Source organism: Odocoileus virginianus, chromosome 10 (genome assembly GCF_023699985.2).
Source record: "Odocoileus virginianus isolate 20LAN1187 ecotype Illinois chromosome 10, Ovbor_1.2, whole genome shotgun sequence".
Lineage (NCBI taxonomy): Eukaryota > Metazoa > Chordata > Mammalia > Artiodactyla > Cervidae > Odocoileus > Odocoileus virginianus.
Window position 1 is genome coordinate 36,117,991 of NC_069683.1, and position 23,638 is coordinate 36,141,628.

At 45.4% G+C, this 23,638-nt stretch overlaps 1 protein-coding gene across 2 annotated transcripts in view; it reads left to right on the forward strand.

Moving 5' to 3' along the window:
- Nucleotides 1-6,464: 6,464 nt before the first annotated feature.
- The window catches only part of PARVA (parvin alpha), a 167,467-nt gene continuing 150,293 nt past the window's right edge, over nt 6,465-23,638 (forward strand). Inside the window, exon 1 of one of the 2 annotated variants that reach the window (XM_070473391.1) lies at nt 6,465-7,000. In XM_070473391.1, the coding sequence (XP_070329492.1) occupies nt 6,754-7,000 (247 nt within the window). In that variant the 5' untranslated portion in view covers nt 6,465-6,753. The remainder of the gene's footprint in view (nt 7,001-23,638) is intronic. The other variant, XM_020904922.2, reaches the window with a different exon arrangement.

A 23,638-nucleotide genomic window follows, 5' to 3' on the forward strand; every position in this document is an offset into this window, starting at 1 on the left:
GTCATACCTGAATGGTCTAGTGGTTTTCCCTACTTTCTTCAATTTAAGTCTGAATTTGGCAATAAGGAGTTCATGATCTGAGCCACAGTCAGCTCCTGGTCTTGTTTTTGCTGACTGTATAGAGCTTCTCCATCTTTGGCTGCAAAGAATATAATCAGTGTACAGAAGGGGCAGATATTTGTCCAAGGTCGTCTAGCCACTGAGCCAGGACTCGAATGTGGGTTCTTTTCTCCCAGGGCAGTTGGCTTAAATCTAGATTTTGAAGAGAGACTGGCTAGAGAGTTAGTAGGCTCACAGCAACACACATGTAACTTATGAGCCGTCCTCCTCATCTAACCACTGGATAAGATGAAACCAATAACCAAGCATGAGAGGGGCAGCTAGCTGGTCAGCGAAGCCATGATTGTAAAAGCCAAGTGAGACTGCAGTGAGCTGGTGCAGGTCCTTTGCATCTTATTAATCAAACAACGTCCTGTGGTGTATGTGCCTGCTTAAGCTAGATTTAAATTCAGTCCACTTCAGTGCCAGGCACCATGCAAGCTGCTGCTGCTAAGTCACTTCAGTTGTGTCCGACTCTGTGTGACCCCATAGACGGCAGCCCACCAGGCTCCCCCGTCCCTGGGATTCTCCAGGCAAGAACACTGGAGTGGGTTGCCATTTCCCTCTCCAATGTATGAAAGTGAAAAGTGAAAGTGAAGTTGCTCAGTCATGTCTGACTCTTAGAGACCCCATGGACTGCAGCCTACCAGCCTCCTCCGTCCATGGGATTTTCCAGGCAAGAGTACTGGAGTGGGTTGCCATTGCACCATGCAAGCTGCCTTCCAATATATTACCTGATTTAATTTTGAACAAGTTCATATCATAAGGATATGATATCAAATTCTGGCATATGAATTGCCAGAACAATTCATATCCATAAGGACTATAAAAGAATAATATCAAAAGAGAGTATATGAAATCTATAAGCAAACCACAGTAATTTAGAATAATGTTTTTCAAACAATCCACAGTGAAAGTTCAATCCATTACAGATCAATATTTTTGTAAAATACAATAAAAAGGAATAAATGTAAAATTGCACTGTTAAATTGTATAGAAATTTCTAAACACTCTCAGTTTCTATCTTTAGATCAAGGACTAATAGCAGTTTGCAGACAATACTGGTCTTTACACTTTGAATAACACCAATTTGTATATAATTCACCATTCACTCCACTTGGGCTTTCAAGAGAGATTGAGAATTATCTAAGAGGCAGAAAAGTTTGAATAAAAAAAACAGCTGCGTGATTTTGAGAACTTGGAGGCCATTCATACCCATATAGGTTACTGTTACATTAACAGGACTTTATCAGTCCTTGCCTTTATCAACATAAACTATTCCAAAAATTTTTGCACAGAAAGATAAAAGGTACCAATAACTTCATTGTTTAAGGACTTCCTCCACAATCTCATTGAAATGAACATAAAACCCTTAAACTTTTCAATAGATAGCATTAAAGACTATTTACTTTCCAAGACACTTTGAAGGTCTTACCTTGTGTCCACCAATCCTAGTCTATCATAATCCTTCAGTTCAGTTCAATTGCTCAGTCGTGTCCGACTCTTTGCAACCCCATGAATCACAGCATGCCAGGCCTCCCTGTCCATCACAAACTCCCGGAGTTTACCCAAACTCATGTCCATCGAGTCAGTGATGCCATCCAACCATCTCATCCTCTGTCGTCTCCTTCTCCCCCGTCCCCAGTCCCTCCCAGCATCAGGGTCTTTTCCAATGAGTCAACTCTTCACATGAGGTGGCCAAAGTACTGGAGTTTTGGCTTCAGCATCAGTCCTTCCAATGAAGGACTTCCAACCCAGGACTGATCTCCTTTAGGATGGACTGGTTGGATCGCCTTGCAGTCCAAGGGACTCTCAAGAGTCTTCTCCAACACCACAGTTCAAAAGCATCAATTCTTCACTGCTCAGCTTTCTTCACAGTCCAGCTCTCACATCCATACATGACCACTGGAAAAACCATAGTCTTGACTAGATGGATCTTTGTTGGCAAAGTAATGTCTCTGCTTTTTAATATGCTATCTAGGTTGGTCATAACTTTCCTTCCAAGGAAGTAAGCATCTTTTAATTTCATGGCTGCAATCACCATCTGCAGTGATTTTGGAGCCCAAAAAAATAAAGTCTGACACTACTTCCACTGTCTCCCCATCTATTTGCCATGAAGTGATGGGACCAGATGCCATGATCTTAGTTTTCTGAATGTTGAGCTTTAAGCCAATTTTTTCACTCTCCTCTTTCATCAAGAGGCTCTTCAGTTCCTCTTCACTTTCTGCCATAAGGGTGGTGTCATCTGCATATCTGAGGTTATTGATATTTCTCCCAGATGTCTTGACTCCAGCTTGTGCTTCATCCATCCCAGCGTTTCTCATGATGTACTCTGCATATAGGTTAAATAAGCAGGGTGACAATATACAGCCTTGACATACTCCTTTTCCTATTTGGAACTAGTCTGTTGTTGCATGTCCAGTTCTAACTGTTGCTTCCTGACCTGCATACAGGTTTCTCAAAAGGCAGGTCAGGTGGTCTGGTATTCCCATCTCTTGAAGGATTTTCCACAGTTTGTTGTGATCCACACAGTCAAAGTCAATGTTGACTATTGACTTTGGCATAGGCAATAAAGCAGAAGTAGATGTTTTTCTGGAACTCTCTTGCTTTTTCAATGCTCCAACGGATGTTGGCAATTTGATCTGTTCCTCTGCCTTTTCTAAATGCAGCTTGAACATCTGGAAGTTTATGGTTCATGTACTGTTGAAGCTTGGCTTGGAGAATTTTGAGCATTACTTTGCTAGCATGTGAGATGAGTGCAATTGTGTGGTAGTTTGAACATTCTTTGGCATTGCCTTTCTTAGGGATTGGAATGAAAACGGACCTTTTCCAGTCCTGTGGCCACTGCTGAGTTTTCCAAATATTCTGGCATACCAGCCCAGGTTGGATGCATGAGACAAGTGCTCAGGGCTGGTGCACTGGGAAGACACGGAGGGAGGTGGGAAGGGGGATCAGGATGGGGAACACATGTAAATCCATGGCTGATTCATGTCATGTATGGCAAAAACCACTACAATATTGTAAAGTAATTAGCCTCCAACTAATAAAAATAAATGAAAAGAAAAAAGAAAAAAAATTTGCTGGCATACTGAGTGCAGCACTTTCACACCATCATCTTTCAGGATTTGAAATAGCTCAACTGGAATTCCATCACATCCACTAGTTTTGTTCATAGTCACGCTTTCTAAGGCCCACTTGACTTCACATTCCAGGATGTCTGGCTCTATGTGAGTGATCACACCATCGTGATTATCTGGGTCGTGAAGATCTTTTTTGTACAGTTCTTCTGTGTATTCTTGCCACCTCTTCTTAATATCTTCTGCTTCTGTTAGGTCCATACCATTTCTGTCCTTCATTGAGCCCATTTTTGCATGAAATGTTCCCCTGGTATCTCTAATTCTCTTGAAGAGATCTTTAGTCTTTCCCATTCTGTTGTTTTCCTCTATTTCTTTGCATTGATCACTGAGGAAGGCTTTTTTATCTCTCCTTGCTATTCTTTGGAACTCTGCATTCAAATGGGAATATCTTTCCTTTTCTCCTTTGCTTTTTGCTTCTCTTCTTTTCACAGCTATTTGTAAGGCCTCCTCAGACAACCATTTTGCCTTTTTGCATTTCTTTTCCATGGGGATGGTCTTGATCCCTGTCTCCTGTACAATGTCACAAACCTCTGTCCATAGTTCATCAGGCAGTCTCTTAGATCTAGTCCCTTAAATCTATTTCTCACTTCCACTGTATAGTCATTAGGCATTTGATTTAGGTCATACCTGAAAGGTCTAGTAGTTATCCCTACTTTCTTCAATTTAAGTCTGAATTTGGCAATAAGGAGTTCATGATCTGAGCCACAGTCAGCTCCCAGTCTTGTTTTTGCTGACTGTATAGAGCTTCTCCATCTTTGGCTGCAAAGAATATAATCAATCTGATTTCGGTGTTGACCATCTGGTGATGTCCATCACAATCCTTGGTCAAAATTAATCAAACACTTCCCTCATTGAAAGACCTGACTTAAACCAGATCTCAAAACTGATAAATATCCCTAGTCTGCTCTTCCTCAGTCTAAGATGCTACTAAGACTACCAAGGTGGGGCTCTCTTTACCATTGCATACAATGAACTCAGCTTTGCCCTATAGCTTATTTTGCTGGTATTTCCAGGGAGCAAGCATCCAACAATCAAAACTTTCCTGGGTTTATACATTTAGTCTTGCTCTGTCATTTCCAAACCTCAGTATGTATAAAAATTACCAAAGAGGATTGTATATACAAAAGCATGCATGAGCAGTTAAGAGATCTCCATGTACAAATGTGAGCACGTTGTATTCAGAACTTAAGCCCTGCACACAGAGATTAGCAGTTGGTAAAGAATAGAGAACATAGAACTTTTGAGCTGGAAGTGATTCTAGATACCCAAACATCAGTACCTGAATCAACTACATCAAAAATCCCCTGATGTAATTAATCCCTATTTAAAAAAAAAAAAAAAAACCCCATCCCTGGTTTCACTTCAGATGTATCGAAGCAGAATTTTTAGAGCACAGTCAGGTTTGGGAACCATTATGCTCTCCCACCACATCATTCTGTAGATGAAGAAAGAGACTCAGAAATGGATGTAAACTTGTCCAAGATCACACAGCTTTTGAGCTGTGTCTCATGATTCCTTGAGAAGAGTTTCGAGGCTGGAAATCAGATTTTGGAGACGTTGAGATTGCCAAATCCTAACCACTAGGCCAAGGAGCATTTGGAGATGTTGCGAAATGGAATATTCCCTGCCATATCACTAAACAAGGATGTCACAGTCACCAGCAATTGCAGCCACACAGATGGTGAGGGTGAGTCCTGAGGGAACTCAGGAAGGAAAGAATACCTGCCTTCTAGCAGCCATCAGACTGCAGTCACTTCCTATGGTGGGCTCTGAAGAAGCTCAGTCATCTAGCAGTATCTGCTAGATAAGCGGGAACAGCTAAAGTATAATTTTCAAAACAGGTAAAATTATAACTCTTAAGCAAAGACAAGAAGAACACTAAGAATCTATTGACCACCTTGTTAAATTTATGTTCTCAGGAATTGTTTGTTAATCAGCTGAAGCACAGGCAGATGGGTTATTACAAGGCTTTAGGAGCATGTCCTAGGAAGGAAGCAGAAGAGTTCCTCCTGAGAACTACAGGTGGGCCCTCGAAAGACGTTCTAAGTCCAGGCAGCTACTCCCGAGGTTCTTCATTATTCGGACCACAAGCTTTCTCCAACACACTTCTTCACTCCATTGTTTTGCTCCTCTACTCATCAGTATGAGTGAGCGCTAAGTCACTTCAGTCATGTCAGACTCATTATGACGCCATGGACTGTGGCCCGCCACGCTTCTCTGTCCATGGGATTCTCCAGGCAGGAGTACTGAAGTGGGTTACCATGTCCTCCTCCAGGGGATCTTCCCAACCCAGAGACTGAACCTGCCTTTCTTCTGTCTCCGGCATTGGCAGTCTGGTTCTTTACCAGTAGTGCCACCTGGGAAGTCAGGCATCAGTCTCCCTGTGGCTAAAAATAGATGCCCCCAATCTGGAGTCTGCCTGATCATCACTAAGTTCTGGCCTTCTGACAACAGTGTCTAGCTTAGATCAGGTTCTTGATGGAGAGTATCTGATTGGCTGGTCTCCAGTCAAGCATTAGGTAGGGCCCTTTGAATCATGTGATCACTCAAGCATCAGTCAGGTGTAGCTACTTGGAGGAAACAGTTTAGGAGGGAGGGAGGGAGGGAGAGAGAGAGAGAGAAAGAGAGAGTGAGAGTGTGTGGGTGGGTGGGTGGTGTGTTTGTGTGTGTCAGATTCAGGCAGGTGAGCCCAAGTGAGAACCTCAACCTGGCCAAGCACTATAAAACGTGCTTTTAATCATTTCCAGGAAGAGTCCTTGAAATGCGGTCATTTGTGCCGCCCCCGTTAGCACAAATGGGTGTGGTTGTCACTGTTGCTTTTAATTAGGTAACATAAGTTTTGGGGGGGCGGGTTGGAGCCCCCACAGGAGCCAACGACCACATCTTCCAATTCATGTTTCCACCTACATTTGGGATCCTCCTCTGTACAAGCCATTGAACTGCTGGAAACACGGATGCCTCTAGGTGTTGACGAGTGCTCACGAACTTCAAACTTCTCACTCTAGGATGGGGTTGAAGAGGAGGTTGGCAGGCATGATAAAAGCAGAATAGCTGGATGTGCTGTTCGGGTAGGGCCCGAACACATTTCGGTTCACTTTCTTTCTTTCCGGAGCAAGCTCCTTCTCTTTCGTGGTCACAAGAGATGGGCCTAATAACTACACTTAGAAATGCAGCAGGTGAAAAGCGAGCTCCTCACCAGCAGCCGGGCCAAATCAGCGGGAGACGGAGTAGCAGGTGGGGTCGGTTCAGTAATCACTGAACCCGGGGCCGGAGCGAGGACGTGTGCCGAGTGCAGAGCCGGGGGAAGAGCGGCCTCCAGGCTCCAGGGCTCCCAGGCCGGAGGGTCACACACAGCCAAACAGATGAGACCCCACGTCCTGCCAGGGGCAGGTTTGGGGCATCCTCCCTGCTCCCGGCAGCGGCGGGCGCGGGCCCCGAGCGCTCAGCTCCTCGCAGGGCGGAGGGCGGCGCGAGGGAGGGAGAGAGGGAAGGGAAAGGCGAGCGTGAGCTGCCTCGAATGCTTGGAATAATTCCGCTTCCGTTTGGAAAGCCGCAGCCTCAGTCCCGCCGCGTCCGCCCAGCGCCAGCTCCGCGTCCCGACCGGCCCGCGGCTGCCCGCTCTGCCGCCATGGCCACCTCGCCGCAGAAGTCGCCGTCTGTCCCCAAGTCCCCCACTCCCAAGTCGCCCCCGTCCCGAAAGAAAGATGACTCCTTCTTGGGGAAACTCGGAGGGACTCTGGCCCGGAGGAAGAAAGCCAAGGAGGGTGAGTGCGGCCCGGGTAGGGCCGGGAAGCTAGGGGCCGGAGCTCCGGGGCTTGGGCGGGAGCGCGCCGCGGGTGCCCGGCGCCGGGGAGGGGGGCGCGCGGTGGCGTGGGCGCGCGCTGCCCGGGAATGTCTCGCGGGGCCAGTCCTCGCTGCCGCCAGGCTCGCTCTAGCCCGGGGCGCTTGCCCTCCCGGGTCCCGCGGCGGTCGGGTGGGGCTGCCGGGGCCTGGAATCGGGAGGCGCCCGCGCTGGGCCAGGGGCCGAGAAGGCGGCCGGGCCCTCCATCCCGGAGGCGGCGGCCTCCCCTAGGCCCGAAGTCCCCGCCTTCTCCGCGCCGAAGGCTGGCAGTTTCCAAGTTTCTGCTGAAACTTTTCTGGGCGCCGTCACTGTCAGTTTTTGCCTTCATTGGTCTTTGAAATCAGGTCGTGTCCTAGTTTGCGGTTGCAGCCTTGGCCTCCTGGAGCTCTCGTCCGTGCCCAGGGCCAAGCCGGGCTCTGTAAATGTGTAGATCAACACCAAATGTTTGTTGAATGAATGCCTGGAGCTGTGGCTCCACCTTCAGTGGTCCCACCTTGTGAAAAATGATAAACTCGCACCCTAGGAGAAAACCTCGATTAGACACACACACACACTGTAGCATCCTGGGCTCTGACCCTTCTGTGAACTCTACGATTAAGGCCTCTTGCAAAAACCATTTCCTTTTTCCCATCAGGGTGAATTGAGGAGAACTTACTTTTTTCCAGGACAGTTTACATGTAAAATATTTTGTTCCGTGGGCAGATTTTGCATCCTGTTTTTTTTTTTCTTAATTGAAGTATGGTTGATTTACAATACTGTGTTAGTTTCAGGTGTATAGGATAGTGATTAAGTATTTCTGCAGATTATATTCCATTATAGGTTACTTCAAGATAGTAGGTATATTTCCCTGTGCTATACAATATATCTTCGTTGCTTGTCTATATGTAATTGTATCTGTTAATCCCATACCTCTTATTTATCCTTCTTCCTTCCCTCTTTGGGGCTTCCCGGGTGGTTTGAAGTGAAGTCACTCAGTTGTGTCTGACTCTTTGTGACCCCATGGGCTGTAACCTACCAGGCTCCTCTGTTCATGGGATTCTTGAGGCAAGAATACTGGAGTGGGTTGCTGTTTCCTTCTCCAGGGGATCTTCCTGACCCAGGGATCGAACCCGGATCACCCGCATTGCGGGCAGATGCTTTACCTTCTGAGCCACGAGGGAAGCCCTTCCCAGGTGGTTTAGTGGTAAAGAATCCGCCTTCCAATGCAGGAGCTGCAGTGTAGGGAAGATCCCCTGGAGGAAGTGGCAACCCACTCCATTATTCTTCCCTGGAAAATCCCATGGACAAAGAAGCCAGCTGGGCTACAGTGCGTAGCATCCAAAGAGTCAGTCCTGACTTAGCATCTTAACCACCGCCATACTGTTTTCTAAAGTGACTGCACCAATTTACATTGCCACCAGCAGTGTACGAGGGTTCCCTTTTTTTCACATCCTCTCCAATATTTGTTATACGTAGCACCCTGATTGTTGTTTTGAGCAATGAAGTGATGGTTTGGGAAAAGGCCTAGTGATTGGTGTGTAGGTAGAAGTTGCTTAGTTTAAAAAAAAAAGTTTTTTTTCAGACTCCTCAGTGGTTTGGGAATAAACCTTTTTAAGTTAGTGATGGTGATATGTAAAATAAGTTTCATGTTCCTGACTTATCTTAAATCATGAAAACTCAGTGTTGAGAATTATCAAACATGACACAGAGAACTAGACTTCTAATTCTCTTTATTGAATTGAGAAGCAGCAAAACACATCCCTAAAAATGTTTCCCCCGAGGTGTGGTTACTTTGGTAAACCGTTGTGTGAATAGTGTGCTTTTGTTGTTGTATAGTTGCTAAGTTGTGTCTGACTTCGTGACCCCATGGACTATAGCCTGCCAGGCTCCTCTGTCCATGGGATTTCCCAAGCAAGAATACTGGAGTGGGTTGCCATTTCCTTTTCCGGGGGATCTTCCTGACCCAGGGATCGAACCTGTGTCTTCTGCCTTGGCAGACTGATTCTTTACTGGTGAGCCACATATATTGAGCAATACATGTGGTAGCAAACTGTGAAACCGTGGCTTGGGGAGTGTTTTTCTAGGCTATCCCTATAACTTTCCTATGGTGTTCTCAATATGGGCTCTCCAGCTTGAGACTGGGCAACTCAGAGTTACTGAAGCTCACGACCTATCAGAATTGCTCTCCCCACTTTGCCAACTCTTTAGAAAACTTTATGTTGAACACAAAGTTGGTTTCTGTGTATCTGCTACTGTTCTGTTCATGCAGCCAGGAGAAGTGGGATGTGGCTCTTCACTTTCTCCAAGTGCACCTGCTTTGTGGAGTCCCTTAACTCATCCAAACATCCTCTTTTCCTGTAGCTGGTTCTTCCAGTTGAACTTCATGGCCTTCTGGTTTCCTGTCTTTTCAGTTTCAGTCAGAGTCTCTACAGGAAACACAGGAACAAATGAGTTGTGATTTTAAAACTAATGTGGTAAAGAACCTTCTGTGTAGGTTCTTAGGTTCGCCTTTCAGAGTCTACTTGTCAAAGGGTCACTTTTCACCTTCCTTCCTCCAGATCTGTCTTCAAGACTTGCTCTTTCCAAGAACACCGTCCTGAATGGTGTCTGCCAGCTGAAGGTGCCCTAAATTAGTCCTGCAGCAATGGTTATTCCTTTATTTTATCTACTTATTTATTATCCTTAGAGTTTTTATATTTTGTCTGATGCCCAAACTGTACCATTTTGGCTCCCATAGGCTGTCCAGTGTAACTGGGAAAGTAGATGTTTGGTTTCTAGCATGAGAGGAAGTCTCAGTATTGCTGAGCAACCCTTCTCTTCTAATCAGCTTGCATCCTCATTTTCCAACAGACCTGTTTAAATCCTTGTCGCTCAGTCTCTTCCCCAGACTTCGAGATAGAAAATTCAGTGCCAGATCTAGACAAACACCCTTCGTCCTCAATTTTTGTTAAGGAGATATGTTAGCATTGCTTTGCCATTTCCCCAGAGTATTACAAAAGGCTCTCTGCATCACATGCTCCCATGTAACTTGCACCTTTCTGGTAAGACAAACGGGCACTGTGCTTGCAGATTTCTCCTCTGACACCACTTTTATGAAAATAATGATAAATAATAGCTGATGCCCCTTGAGAAAAAAAATTAAGTGCCAGAACTTTTTTTGAATTTTCTTCACACCCCCTACCCCCCAGTCCCATCTATGTCTAAACCTGTCCTTTCCTGTTCCCTCCTGTCCCTTCCAAGGAGATCCCTTCTTCCCTTGCTCAGGAGGCCCTTCATCTCCATTCTTCCCAGACTCAGTGTAGCCATACCCTTTTTCTCATACCCCCAGTCTTTTTCATGCTGCTTAATCCCCCTAACATCTGCAAGTGTGCTTGAGTCTTTGCCATTTGTAGACACTCTCCCGATGCTGGTTTCCTGTCAAGCTGCTCACCAGAGGCCTTGAAAGAGCCATCTGTACTGGTTTCCCCTTTCTTAGCTCCTAGTCACTTCCTGATGCCCTATACCCATTCTTTCCCCAATTATATACTGAGTTGCCTAGCATGTGCCAGGCATTGCGCTAGGTACTAGGGTATGGCCGGGAAAGAACACACAAAAATCCCTGCCTTCACAAGCTTGCCTTCTAGTAGGGAAGACAGATCACAAACAAGACAGTGAGTGGATAAAATATGTGTGTTATATTATGATGGTGATTAGTGCTGTAGATCAAAATAAAGCAGGGAATGGGGCGATGGAGTGTTGTGGGACAAGGGAGAAGGGATGGTTGGCAGTTTTAAGTGGGATGGCTAGAGAAGGCCTCACCGAGAAGGGTTTACTTGGGTAAAGTCCTGAGGAAGTGAGGGAGAGCCGTATGTGTATCTTGGAGAAGAGCACTGCAGGTGAGGGAATGGCCGATTCCAAGACCCTGAGATGGCAGTGGGCCTGGTGTGTTGAGGACAACTGTGGAAGTGGTGAGGTCTCAGGGGTACTTAGAGTGAGGGTGGGGACAGGCTGTGTAGGGTCCTGGAGGCCTTTATTCAGAGTGATGTGGGAAGGTCTTAGAGATTTTTGTGCTGAGGACTAGCATGATCATGCTGCTGTTTGACAAGATGGCTCTGATGGTGATAAGTGGCTAAAGGAGGCAGGGTGGCAGCAGGGAGATGATCTAAGAGGCCACTGTAATGATCCAGGTAAGACGTGGTGGTCTGGTGCTGTGGTAGCAGTGGAGGGGTAAGCATTCAGTTCTGGATATAGTTTGAAGATATAGTGGATAGGATTTATTGAAACACTGGAAGGAAGATGAGAGAGTAGAATCAAGATGACTCCAGGGTTTGGGTTTGAACAACTGGAAAGATGGAACTGACTTAGCTGAGTTGGAGAATTCTAGAGGAAGAGCTGGTTTGGAAAGAAAGGGCAGGACTCTGTTTTCAATCCATTTAATTTGAGGTGCCTCTTGGACTTCCCAGAGGCAATATTGAGTTCACAGCTGGTTTTAGGAGTCTAGTCAGGAGAGGGATCTGGGCTGGAGACACTCTGTGTAGGTGTATTTAAAGCCAGGAGACTAAATGGGATCATCAAGGAAGGAGCACGGGACATACAAGAGGTCTAAGTACTCTCCAACATGTGAAAAGTGAAATTGCTCAGTCGTATCCGACTCTTAGTGACCCCATGGACTGCAGCCTACCAGGCTCCTCCCTCCATGGGATTTTCCAGGCAAGAGTACTGGAGTGGGTTACCATTGCCTTTTGTAGAAGGTGGGAAATGTAGAGGAACCAGCGAGAGAGGCTGGAAAGGAGTGGCCGGTGTGATAAGATGGAAACTGGGGAGGCATGGACTCCTAGAAGTCGACTGGAGAATTTATTTCCATGATTTACACTTCACTGAATTGATGCTTTTGAACTGTGGTGTTGGAGAAGACTCTTGAGAGTCCCTTGGACTGCAGGGAGAGCCAACCAGTCCATCCTAAAGGAAATCAGTCCTGAATATTCATTGGAAGGACTGATGCTGAAGCTGAAACTCCAATACTTTGGCCACCTCATGCGAAGAGTTGACTCATTTGGAAAGACCCTGATGCTGGGAAAGATTGAGGGCAGGAGGCGGAGGAGATGACAGAGGATGAGGTGGTTGGATGACATCACTGATTTGATGGACATGAGTTTGAGCAAGCTCTGGGAGTTGGTGATGGACAGGGAGGCCTGGCATGCTGCAGTCCATGGGGTTGCAGTCAGTCAGACATGACTGAGCAACTGAATTAAACCCTTCACTGACTAATGTCTCCAGAATCCACTGCCTCCTTGTCAATCCTCATTCTACTTGGGTTCTTGGTGGCATTCGTATTCAACTTTTTCTTTCCCTTAAAATTCTCTTCTCCCTTGATCTTATCCACAATAAACTGTTCCCTGTGCCTTTATTTTATTTTATTTTTTGTACTCCTTTTCAGGCTTTTAGTATTTGTTTACCTCTCAGTAGCATTTCCCGGGGGATCTGCTTTGTCCTCTTTCTGTTTTCCCTTCCATGGATTCTCTTAGCTAATCCCATGGTTTTGGCAACCACTTGCCAATTGCTGGTTCCCCAATCCACATCTCAAATCCAGATCTTTCACCCGTATCCAGATTCATCTTTCCCCTGTCTCCTGGGTGTGTCAGGGATCCTCAGACTCAGCATGCCCATGATGGAGTTATTATGTGTCCCACTTGGCGCAGATTTGCTTCTCTTTCACTGTTTCACCAGCTCAGGTGGAAATGTTGCACTTGTCCTCTGTTTCAGAGGTCAGCATCTTTTTTTTTAAGTGGCAGATGGTAAATATTTTAGATGTTGCTGGCCGTCTGGCCTCTATTCAGCTCTGCCTTTGAGGCCACAGATGATAGGTAAATGAACAAGTGTGGTGTGTAAAAATGTAGTTATGGACATTGAAGTTCCACATAATTTCACAATATTCATATTTTTCATAATTCATAATTTCATAAATTATGAATTTCACATAATTTTCTTATGTCACCAAATAGTCTTCTTTTGTCCTTTTTCAGTCACTTGTAAAATGTGAGAGCCATTCATAGTACTGAGGCTGTGCAAAATTAGATGGAGACGATATGGCCATGGGCAGTAGTTCACCTATCTCTGCTCTGTTTCACCCCCACATCCAATCATCTCTCATGAAATCCTGCTGATTCTGCCAGCTAAATATTTCTGTTTTAATTCAGACCTCATTGTCTTCTTCAGGATTGCATATTTTGTTAAACTTGAGCATTTTTATTTTCTACCTAAAGTATTGCCGTATCCATGCCACTAGTCTCCCTGTCTCTGGTCCTTTTTTGTTCAATCCACCCATCATCCTTCTGCTGACATGTTTTATTTTTAAGCATGAAAACAAAGTCCTTAGCATGGCATTAAGTCCTTCACAGTTAGTCTGTAGTCGACCCTCTTTGTCTTAGTCTTCTTCATTTCCTTTTCAAGAAGTTTCCATTTTAGCCAAAAGAAACTGCTCTTCATCCCCCAAACACGTCATGTTTTTCCACGTGTGTTCACCTTTACACATGCTGTTCCATATTTCTGGACTGACCTTCTTCCCTTCTCTATGCAACAAACTCCTATTCAATCATTGAGACCCAACTCAGATATCCCATCCTACTTGAGGCCTACTAGAGATCCGCCAGGAAGAGTGAGATACTTCTTTCTCTGTCATTCCATACTACCTTGCCTGTGTACGGTGGCCACGCTGCATCACCACCTTTGTGGCTGCGCGTGTTACACTATGATGAGAGTTCTCCTGTGCCCGTCCTGCCTGCTATAGCATTTAACACATAATGATATTGCAATCTCTATGGGATGAATTTTCCCCTTTTTTTCTTGGTGAAAAGAGCTCGCCACTAACTGGCCGTGTAATCTTAGACAAGTCTCTTCTCCTTTGCTCATTTCTTATGTAAGTGATTAGGCTAAGTAAACTTTCGGGGCCCTTGCAGGTCTGGTATTCTATGACTTCTGAGCTCTCATTTCACCAGGCTTCTCTCAAATTCAGCTTTATTGTCTATGTAGGGTGGTCTGGGAGTGACATCATCACAAAGACCTCTTTCTTTCCTCCACTAATGAGGGCACCTCTATGTCGGGAGGAGAAGATGGAAACCAGGATAAGTGGGCCACAGCCCAAGGACACCTCCATATTAGGAATCTGTCTCCTTATCTCAGAGAATATCTCCATTTGGTTAACAAGCGCAGCTCATAATTATGTTTTAGCCATTAGTTCAGGACGAGAGATGAAGTCCTGTAAACAGCTCTAAGTGTCTAAAATCTCCACTTGCTGTCATGGAAAAAAGAACACAGTTGGGGAAAGAGTTATGACAATTTTTGTAATAAAAGATTTCAGAATTCAGAATACTTTACAAAATAAAAGTAAAATGCTTTAAAAATGTAAACATTCTGTTACGTGTTCAATATGTTCTGTAGCTTTGCAGTCAGTGGGAAGCCCAGATGAGGGCTATCCCTGAGGACCAGGGCCCCCAGGACAAGGTGGCCGCATTCTTTCTTTTCCGTCTTCTCTGTAGACCCCAGAGGGCAGGCGTTGTTTGTTCTGCTCACACTGTACCCCGTGTGCCTGGCATAGCATTGGCACTTAACAGGCGCTCTGTAAAACAGTACTTAACTTCCTGAACTGTCAGTGGGAATAGGATGCCTGGGTTACTTTGAACTCTGCTCCAAGCTTTGATGAATCTTCTGGTGCCCTGATTTCACCCAGGCCTTTACTTCTTGCCCTGTGTGTCGGGGGGTGGGGGGCGAGGGGGAGGGAGCTTAGGAAACAGCCTCCTCCCTCCACTCAGGAATCTCTTTACCCTTTTGTGGGAAGACGTCACTTAGCTCTGTTATTTCAGAAACACACAAAGGGCCCTGAGACTGGAGGAGTGGGTCCTAGAACCAGTGGGCATGGATTGGTCAGTGGCAGCAGGGAGCCTGAGAGGAGGCCCACTGGTCAAGGGTTGTGACAGGCCAGTGTTCTTTGTTTTCATACAGAAAAGCTTGCTTTGTGGAAATGACATTTCACATGTTCATGTTAAAGTGCTTAAGTGAGGAAATAGGCTATTTGCAAAGTTTGGGGAAGATGAGAGAAATGTTCAGATGGAAGCTCTTGCAAGTGAGATTCACAATACCTTTCATTCCCCCGAGTCAGCCCCGTGCCCCCACCCTTTCTATCCCTTCTAGCTTCATTTACTCACCAAGTGCAGAACTCAGGAAATCTGAAAATCGGCCAAGCCTGCCTCTATCACTGCTTCTCAGCGAGGGAGCTCCAGCAGGACAGCTCCCCCGACACCAGCCCACCAGGAGAAGGAACCTCCCTGAGCCCAGCCTCACTCCCGATCACGGTCACTGCCACCTTGTTCAGGCCTGGGACGTCTGTCTGTGTGGTGTGCGATCACTCTCACACTCGTTTGAAATCTGGCTCTATTAGCATTTCTAAGTGACAATTCTGTTTTCTCTGAACATACCCGCCTGCCGCAGCCTTAGAGAAACCCACTTGTGTGACTAGCGTCATTGGCTTTCTTTCAAACCAGCCTTAGGGAGATGGCTAGGCCATGGATGGAAGAAGCAGTGAGCTTAATCAGTTTAAACTGATATTAAACAGATATTAAACTGAAATATTCTTAACTACCGCAGACTCTCTTGGGGAAAGGAAAAAGAAACCAAATTACTTAGCTCCTGACTTTTTAAATAAAAGTTATTTTTTTCTTCTGCATTATAAAATTAACCTGTGCTTATGGGATTTATGGGAAAATAAAGAAAACAATCATGCAATGTTCTAATTCTCAAAAGCAATCACTACTAGGATTTTGGTTCATTTTTTTCTATTTTTTTCTTTATAAATAGTTTCTTTTTTATAATTGTAACCGTGCCATTTCTGTTGTTTAGTCGCTCAGTCGTGTCTGACTCTTTTGTGATCCCATGAAAGCCCATATCATCTTATATAGATAAAAATTCTGTATCTTTATTTTCATTTATTATAAATATTTTTCATCTTATATTTTATTGAACATGCTTTTTATAGGTGCATAATATTGCATTCATAATAGTGAATGTCCTATTGCTTATTTAATCATTTCTTTTGGTGCTTTTTTATTTTTCTAGAAATAATGCATAAATTTTTTTTTTAATATTCAGAATAATTTTTTTAGCATGGAGCCCCAGAAGTACAATTACAGGGTCAAAGGGTAACAGTTGACTTGCTTACCATCAAGAGTTTATAATTGGTAACCAGGTGACATGGCTGCTTTTGGATCTGGTGGTCTTCCTGATAGTTTGCTTGAAAGTGAAACCAACATTGTTAGGCTGAAATATTCTGGTCCTGGGAGGACTGGTCACCGGTGGAGTGGGGTGGGGTGGGATGGGAGAGTAATGGGTCAGGAGAGCACAGATTTCCAGCCTGGCCACTACCATGTACAAAGTAAGCTCTACTAGAGGCAGGTCTTCATTTCACAACATTCTCTCATGGCCGTTCTTCATGCTTTTATGGCCTGGCCCTCACCCCCGTGCTCTTCCTTCTAACACGACCCAAGGAGGGGCTGCCTTGGGAATAGTCATCCTTGAAGTCAGAGCTGTCACTTTCTATCCCACTCTGAGTTCTCCCCAGGCTTGTTGTGTGAGACCCAGTGGAGGTTTGTTTAAGAAGTCCCTCCTTCCTTTGATCATTTCCTCTTACCTCCTAATCTCTGAATTCTTGGACTTGCCCCCCAGTTTGGTGACCACAGACAGTGGGCTGACTGCTACAGCAGACAGATTTGGGTCGGGGTTGAGGGACCCCTCAGGATACATAGTGCTTCAAGACGCCAAAGGAAGAAGCCCATAGGCTGACAGAGAAGGGATGGGATTTGGGGGCCTTCTGAGTTTCGGGTTGGGTTTTGACAGAATGGGCTGGGCTGTTGCCTCTGGGGTGGTTTCCTGAACCTGCACAGAAGGCAGTAGTCAGGTGTCCCATTTCATCTCCTAAGAAGGGATGGGAGCCAGTTGGAGCACGCAATTATCACACCTACCACCCTAGGGGGTATTTCTGGGAGTCACTTGTGGAGGCAGGTACCCTTCCTTAGTAGTGATGTGTTGCGGGCATTTATTTCATCACTGAGTCATATCCTATTCTTTTCACTCATCCCCTTATCGCTTTTAAAATCCAGAGGCGACTCCCCTCTTTATGCTGTGAAGAACAACCTGACACCAAGGAGCCGGGGATGATGCCGCAGATCTCCTGGGGATGAGGAGGTTGGATGATGAATGGGCAAGGCTACCAGCCTGTATCTGCTCCCCCAGTGCTGTAAACTCAGGTTGCAGGGCTCCCGATGACCCTAAGCGGCTTTGTGGAGCAGGCCCTGCACTTGTTTTTTTCCAGGAAACATTTATCGGTAGAATAGTTAATCTGCCAATCGTAGTGTTATATTGACTTTTCATTCAAAACCATTATTCCTAAAGCAGTTTTTGTGTTGGCCAACGTGTCTGACTACAGGGTGTGCTGGGAGGGGAAATGCTTCCTGTGGGGAGGGGACGTGAGAGAGGAGTTCAGAAAGAGGGTCTGCAAGCCCTGTCACCCGGTTTCAGGGGCAAGGGCACTCCTGGTCTGTTGCAGTGGGCACCGAGGTGGCGGGATACAGAGATTCTTAGCATCCACTGGGTGTCTGAGTCCTGAATTAGGGAGGCTCATCCAGATCAGGTCTGCGATTCAGGGTCTTGGCGACGGAAGCTGGGGGAACTTGTGTGTGTTAGGCGCTCAGTCGTGTCCAACTCTTTGTGACCCCATGGACTGTAGCTCCAGGCTCCTCTGTCCATGGAGTTCTCCGGCAAGAATACTGGAGTGGGTTGCCATGCCCTCCTCCAGGAGGAACTTAAGCAGGCTAGTTAGGACCCTGGCTGAGGAGGTGAAGAGCAGAGACAGGCTAATGCTTGGTGTGGACTCAGGGTTCACCACCTCCCCCAGTGTAGAGGTAGGCGGGGGAGGCTGCCAAGGCTCACAGGACGCCAGGGTTTTGCCTCACTTACCTCCCCTAGACTCCAGGCTTGGAAATAAACTTTCCTCTCGGGGTGCGGGAGGGGGTTTCTGACTTACCTTAAGGCTGAGCTATCCTGGGCTCCCAGCCCTGGTGGGTAGAGCTGCAGATGACAGCCAGTTAATGATGACAGTTGGGAGAAACAGGGGCAGTCGGAACTGACAGTTTTGATGCTGTTTGCAAAAGGCAGAAGAAGGGTAACACAATTCCATCTTAAACAACTCAGGATACAGGCAAGTCCCAAAGTACCCCCTTGCAAGGAGGAGCAGCTGCCTCTTGGCTGAGGGTGGCGAGGCTCAGCAGCCCCTCCAGTGCATGTCCAAGTGCCTGGAGAACAAACAGCATGATCCCTTCGTCGTCTTTTCCTCCACGCCTGTCATTATGGTAAATTACAAGGCTCCCATGATGGTCGGGAGAGGCAGGTTGATTTGTTCCTTCTGATTGTTACTGTGCTGAACTTGGCCGGGGTGAGGGGCACCCGGATTTCACACCTTGTAATGGCCCTGCCAGGGGTGGATGTTAGCACAATTGGGACCTGACACTTCAATAAATCTGAGACATTCTGCCGCGGAGATCAAAGTTCAGAATTGCTTAAATTGGTGTTGGAGCAGGTGGGAAACAGGAGTCCAGGGCCATGAATTAGATAGATAGCAATTGTCATTCAGTTTGTGAGTCTTGAACGTCAGCTTTTCAAGTGATATGGCATCAATTTAAGTAATTTGGGCTCCCAGCTACCTAGCCCTTTCAGTATTCCTGGTTCTTGGAAGTGTGATTCATGGCCTCGCTTATGTTATTAAACAGAAAAAAAAAACAAAAACCCAAACAAATAAAACCCCAAACACACCTTGCTTGTATCACTAGAGTTGGACAGTTGTGTTGGATTACCAGTTTTCATGGGAGTGTGGATGACAATTTCATCTCCTACCTGGATGTGCTGGTAACTGCCCAAGCTCCCAGCTGTGACCTCTCACCTGAGCTTTGGACTCACTAACATGTGTGGGTCATGGCATTGTAAATTGTGCACAGAGATAGATGCACCTGGATTTTAACATAGGGCACATAATCCTCAAAGGCTTCTGATGAGGTGAGAAAGTACTCTGGTTTCTGATGACAGCTCGAGTCCAGAGGAGAGGTGGTCTGGTTTATGTGAAAGAGTGGGCACTTCAAAAAAAAACATTGCAGCTTTATTGAGATACAATTAACTCATTTAAGTGGTATAACTCAGTAGTTTTTAGTATATTCGAACTTGTACAACCATTGATACAATTTTAGAACATTCTTAGCACCCCCAAAAGATACTTTGTACCTGTTAGCAATCTCTCCCCCTCTCCTCCCCATTCTCCTCCTCCCAGGTGACCATCAATATATTCTGTCTCTCCAGGTTTACCTGTTCAGGGCATTTCATACAAATGGAGTTCTGTGATATGTGGTCTTTTGTGATTGACTTTTTTTACTTATTTTCAAAGTCCATCCATGTTGCAGCTTGTTTTAGCACTTCATTCCTTTTTATGACTGAACAATCTTCTATTACATAGATATACTACATTTTGTTTACCCATTCATCAGTTGACAGACATTTGCATGGTTTGTGCTTTTTTGGCTATTATGAATAATGTAGCTGTCAATTTTCAGATTAAGTTTTTGTGTGGGCATGTTTTCATTTCTCCTGGGTATATACCTAGGAGTGCCATTGCTGACATTTATGCTGACTCTAGTCTTAACATTTTGAAGAATTGCCAGGTTGCATCGCTTTACCTTTCTACCAGCAGTGAATGAGGGATCTAATGCCTCCACATCCTCACCAGCCCTGGTTGTTATCTGTGTTTTTGACTGTAGCCCTTCCAGTGAAGTGGGTCTCATTGTGGTTTTCATTTGCATCTCCCTAACGGCTAATGATGTTGAGCCTCTTTCCATGTGCTCTTTGGCCATTTGTAGGTCTTCTTGGGCACTTAGCCTTTTAAAACTCCATAGAGTTCAATGCCCATCTCCTTTGTCCTGAGCATGATGGGAGTTCTGCCTGCTCATGCAGAAGGGGGAAGCCTGGCGAAGTCTCATCCTCCCATTTTTTAAATGTTGGCTGGGAGCCCAGGAGACATGCCACATCTTGTACTAGGTGCATCTTCATCTTGCAGAATGACTGTATTCCTGAACTATTTCCTGTGAAGCAAATTGTCATCATCCTATTATACCACTGATTCGCATTATTAAATGAGAAATTATTTGGCTGGAATACAATTTTAGCCCCAAGTTGTAAAAAATAAAATATGCCAGAAAACCAGCAAAGATTTAGAACATGTCCACTTAAATGAAATGTGGAAATTCTTGGTATTACACCATTACTTTTCTAATAATAATATTAACATAACAATGACAACAATTATGTAAGTGCTTTGTGCTGTTATGGGCCAGAGGACGCAGTAGATGCTTTACATATATTAACTTATTTGATCTTCCTAACAACCCCATGACAAAGAAGGCAATGGCAACCCACTCCTGTGTTCTTGCATGGAGAATCCCAGGGACGGGGGATATTATTAGCATCTTTGCCCGTTTACAGATGTGGAAAGTAAGGGACAGATAGGCCGGGTAACTTGCCCGTGATCAAGGCTAGTGTACTGCTTAAGGTAACACTAGCAGCTGTAATAGATAAACCCCCATTTCTCAGAAGGTTGACATCATAAAAACCTATTTCTTGCTTAAAGCAAACCCAGTGGCAGCATTCTTGATTGAATTGCTCTCCCCACGGTCATTCAGCGATCCCAGACGCCTTACCACTTATGGCTCTGCCTCCTCCAGATTCTTTGAATCCTCGTCAGTCAGCCAGCTGGTGAGAGAGAGAACAGGACTGCAGTGGGAGGTTTTTATGGGTCAAACACCTGTATGATCGCTTCTGTCCACTCACCACTGGCCAGAACTCAGTTATAGGGCCGTACCTCCGTGTGAGAGAGGCCGTGAAACAGAGTTGAATTGAGTTGCCAAGAGGGAAAGGAAATGAACTTTGGCAAGTGTATCCGGCATTATGCCATTGCTAGCAGACATGAGATTTGAACCCTGGCAGTTTGGCACCAAAGACTGACTCTACACCAGCACATTCTACCTCCTCACCATGAACAGTGGCTCAAAGTCTGAGAAAAGTGTGGACTGCACCAGTTTTTTTGTCAATTTTATTCCCACCTATAACTGTATGTGGCTGCTTGGTTGCTGTGCTTGGGAATTCTGTCAAAGTTGCTGTCTTCAGGAAACAATAACCATGAGAACAAATATTGAGTGTTTGCTCTGTTCCAGACATGACTGTATGCATTTTACATGTTCTGCTTTATTTAATCGTCACAATTACTCAGGAGATAGGGAATTATCATTGGTCCCATTTTCCAGGCAAGGAAGCTGGTTATGTGTCCATGGCCACATAAGTAAACAGCATCTCTGGGCTCCGAAAGGCCCTTACACAAAACCCTACGGTACGAGGTGGGGGCTGAAGGGAAGAGAAGATGAGAAAGCCAGACACACTGCAGGTCCCATTCAAAACCCAGCCAGAACCTTGTTGGATCTTGCTTCAAACAAAGCAGCTCTCTGAGTCATTTATGAGACAGTTGGGAAAATGTAAACACTGGAGATGTAATGACACTAAAGAATCTTTGTTAATTTGTAGGACTGCTATGTTAAAAAAGAAAAAAACGCCTTCCTTATCTTTGCAAAATACATCCTGAGTGTTTATGGACAACATGGTCAAATGTCTAGGATTTGCTTGAAATCATACAATGTTGGTGGAGAAGTGACAATGAGTTGCCAATTATTGTAGGATGGTGATAAGTCCATGGAGGATTGTGGTACTAGTCTCTCACTTGGGAGTCTATTTGAAATTTTCCATAATAATTATAATAAAAAAGGAGACTTTGAATCAGGCTTTAATGAACGGACTTTCTGCAGCCCCCTGGATGGTAAATGAAGTGCTGAGGGTGGGTCAGAGCACTAAACGAATTTGCTGAAGACCAGCTGAGCGGCCTGGAATGTTTTGTGGAGCAGGCCTTCCCGGGCCCTGGGAGCCATTGGCTGGTGTTTGAATTGTGATTTGAGATACACCTGGAGGTAGGGTTTAGTGCCTGGAGAATGGAGCTTCTGAAAATGAGCCCCAGAGCCTCCAAAAGGCAGGAGCACAGGCTTCCTGGGCAAGGAGAGACCAGGTCAAATTCAGGCTCTGCCCTGGCCAAGTGGCCTCAGATACCCAGGCTTCTTGTGCAGCCCGTGATGAATATCTTGCTGAAAGGTACAGCTCAGCCCCAGGCCCCAGCTGCACTTTAATTAAACGGTGAAAATCCATTAAAGACGCGGCCTCCTCAGCTGGCCTGTTCTCCGGAGTCCCAGGTGAAGCCAGTTCTTGGCTGGCTGTGGGCCAGCAGGAAGGTGGGCTGCTGGCTTTCCCAGGCCCCTGCCTAAAATCAACATCTACCGCTTAGCAACCCGGCTTCCAACTTGATGCAAATTAAGCCTGGCATTTGGAGATGGTATTAAATGTCCTAAATCAATATTCTAGAAGCAGGATCAGAACAATTAAAACCCTGATTTTCTCCTCAGATCATTGGTGTATATATGAATATAAGTTTTTCAGCTCACTTAAAAAACTTAGCAGGTTGAAAAAGATGAGGGTCGGCTTTGCGGTGCTCTGAGTATAATTTATTCCATCCTCAACGTCTTTTCCTATTTTTTCATGTATCCAAGGTATGTCCAGCACAGAGGGGCTTTCATGTATGATGTTGCATTTAATCCTTGCGATAACCCTGGGAGATCCTGTCATGTCCATTTTACAGGTGGGGAAACTGAGGCTCAGAGAGGCGAAGTGATTTGTTCAAGGTCTCTCAGCTGCTCGGTGGTAGAGCAGAGAACATAATTTGTTTCTTCATACACAAATTCAGTGCATCACTCACTCTAAAACAACTGGCTTTTTCTGAACAGCGTCCCTGGCTCAGATGGTAAAGAATCCTCCTGCAATGTGGGAGACCCATTTTCGATCCCTGGGTTGGGAAGATCTCCTGGAGAAAGGGATGGCCACCAACTCCAGTATTCTTATCAGAGAATTCCAGTCCATGGAATTACATGGACTTGGATTACAGTCATGGGGTTGCAAAGAGTCAGACACGACTGAGCAACTTTCACTTTTCTGAATAGTTTTTCTTTTGCCAATAATAATAATTAACAGTGATGAATAAAACAGTATCAATAGTAAGTGGCTAATGATTTACATTTTTTCTGGCCTTAAAGATGGTGGCAGCTTTTCTAGTTTGTCCACTTCTTTGTTCAACAAACATTTATTAAGAGGCAGCCCAGTAGGGAGGTTTCTGGCTCCAGAGCCTACCAGACTCCCTGGTCCTACTACACACTGGGTGTGTGACCAGGGACATTCTCTCTGAGCTCCAGTTTCCTCATCTGTGAAATGGGATGTTACTAGTACCCACTTCACAGAGGTGTCATGAGGGTTAAATGAACTGGTACTTGCAAAGTGTTTAAAGTGGGGCCTGACCCTCAGGGAGCTTTCCATATATATGAGTCCCTGACAGACACTGTCAAGGCCATAGAGATAGCTGTGTCTTATCTCC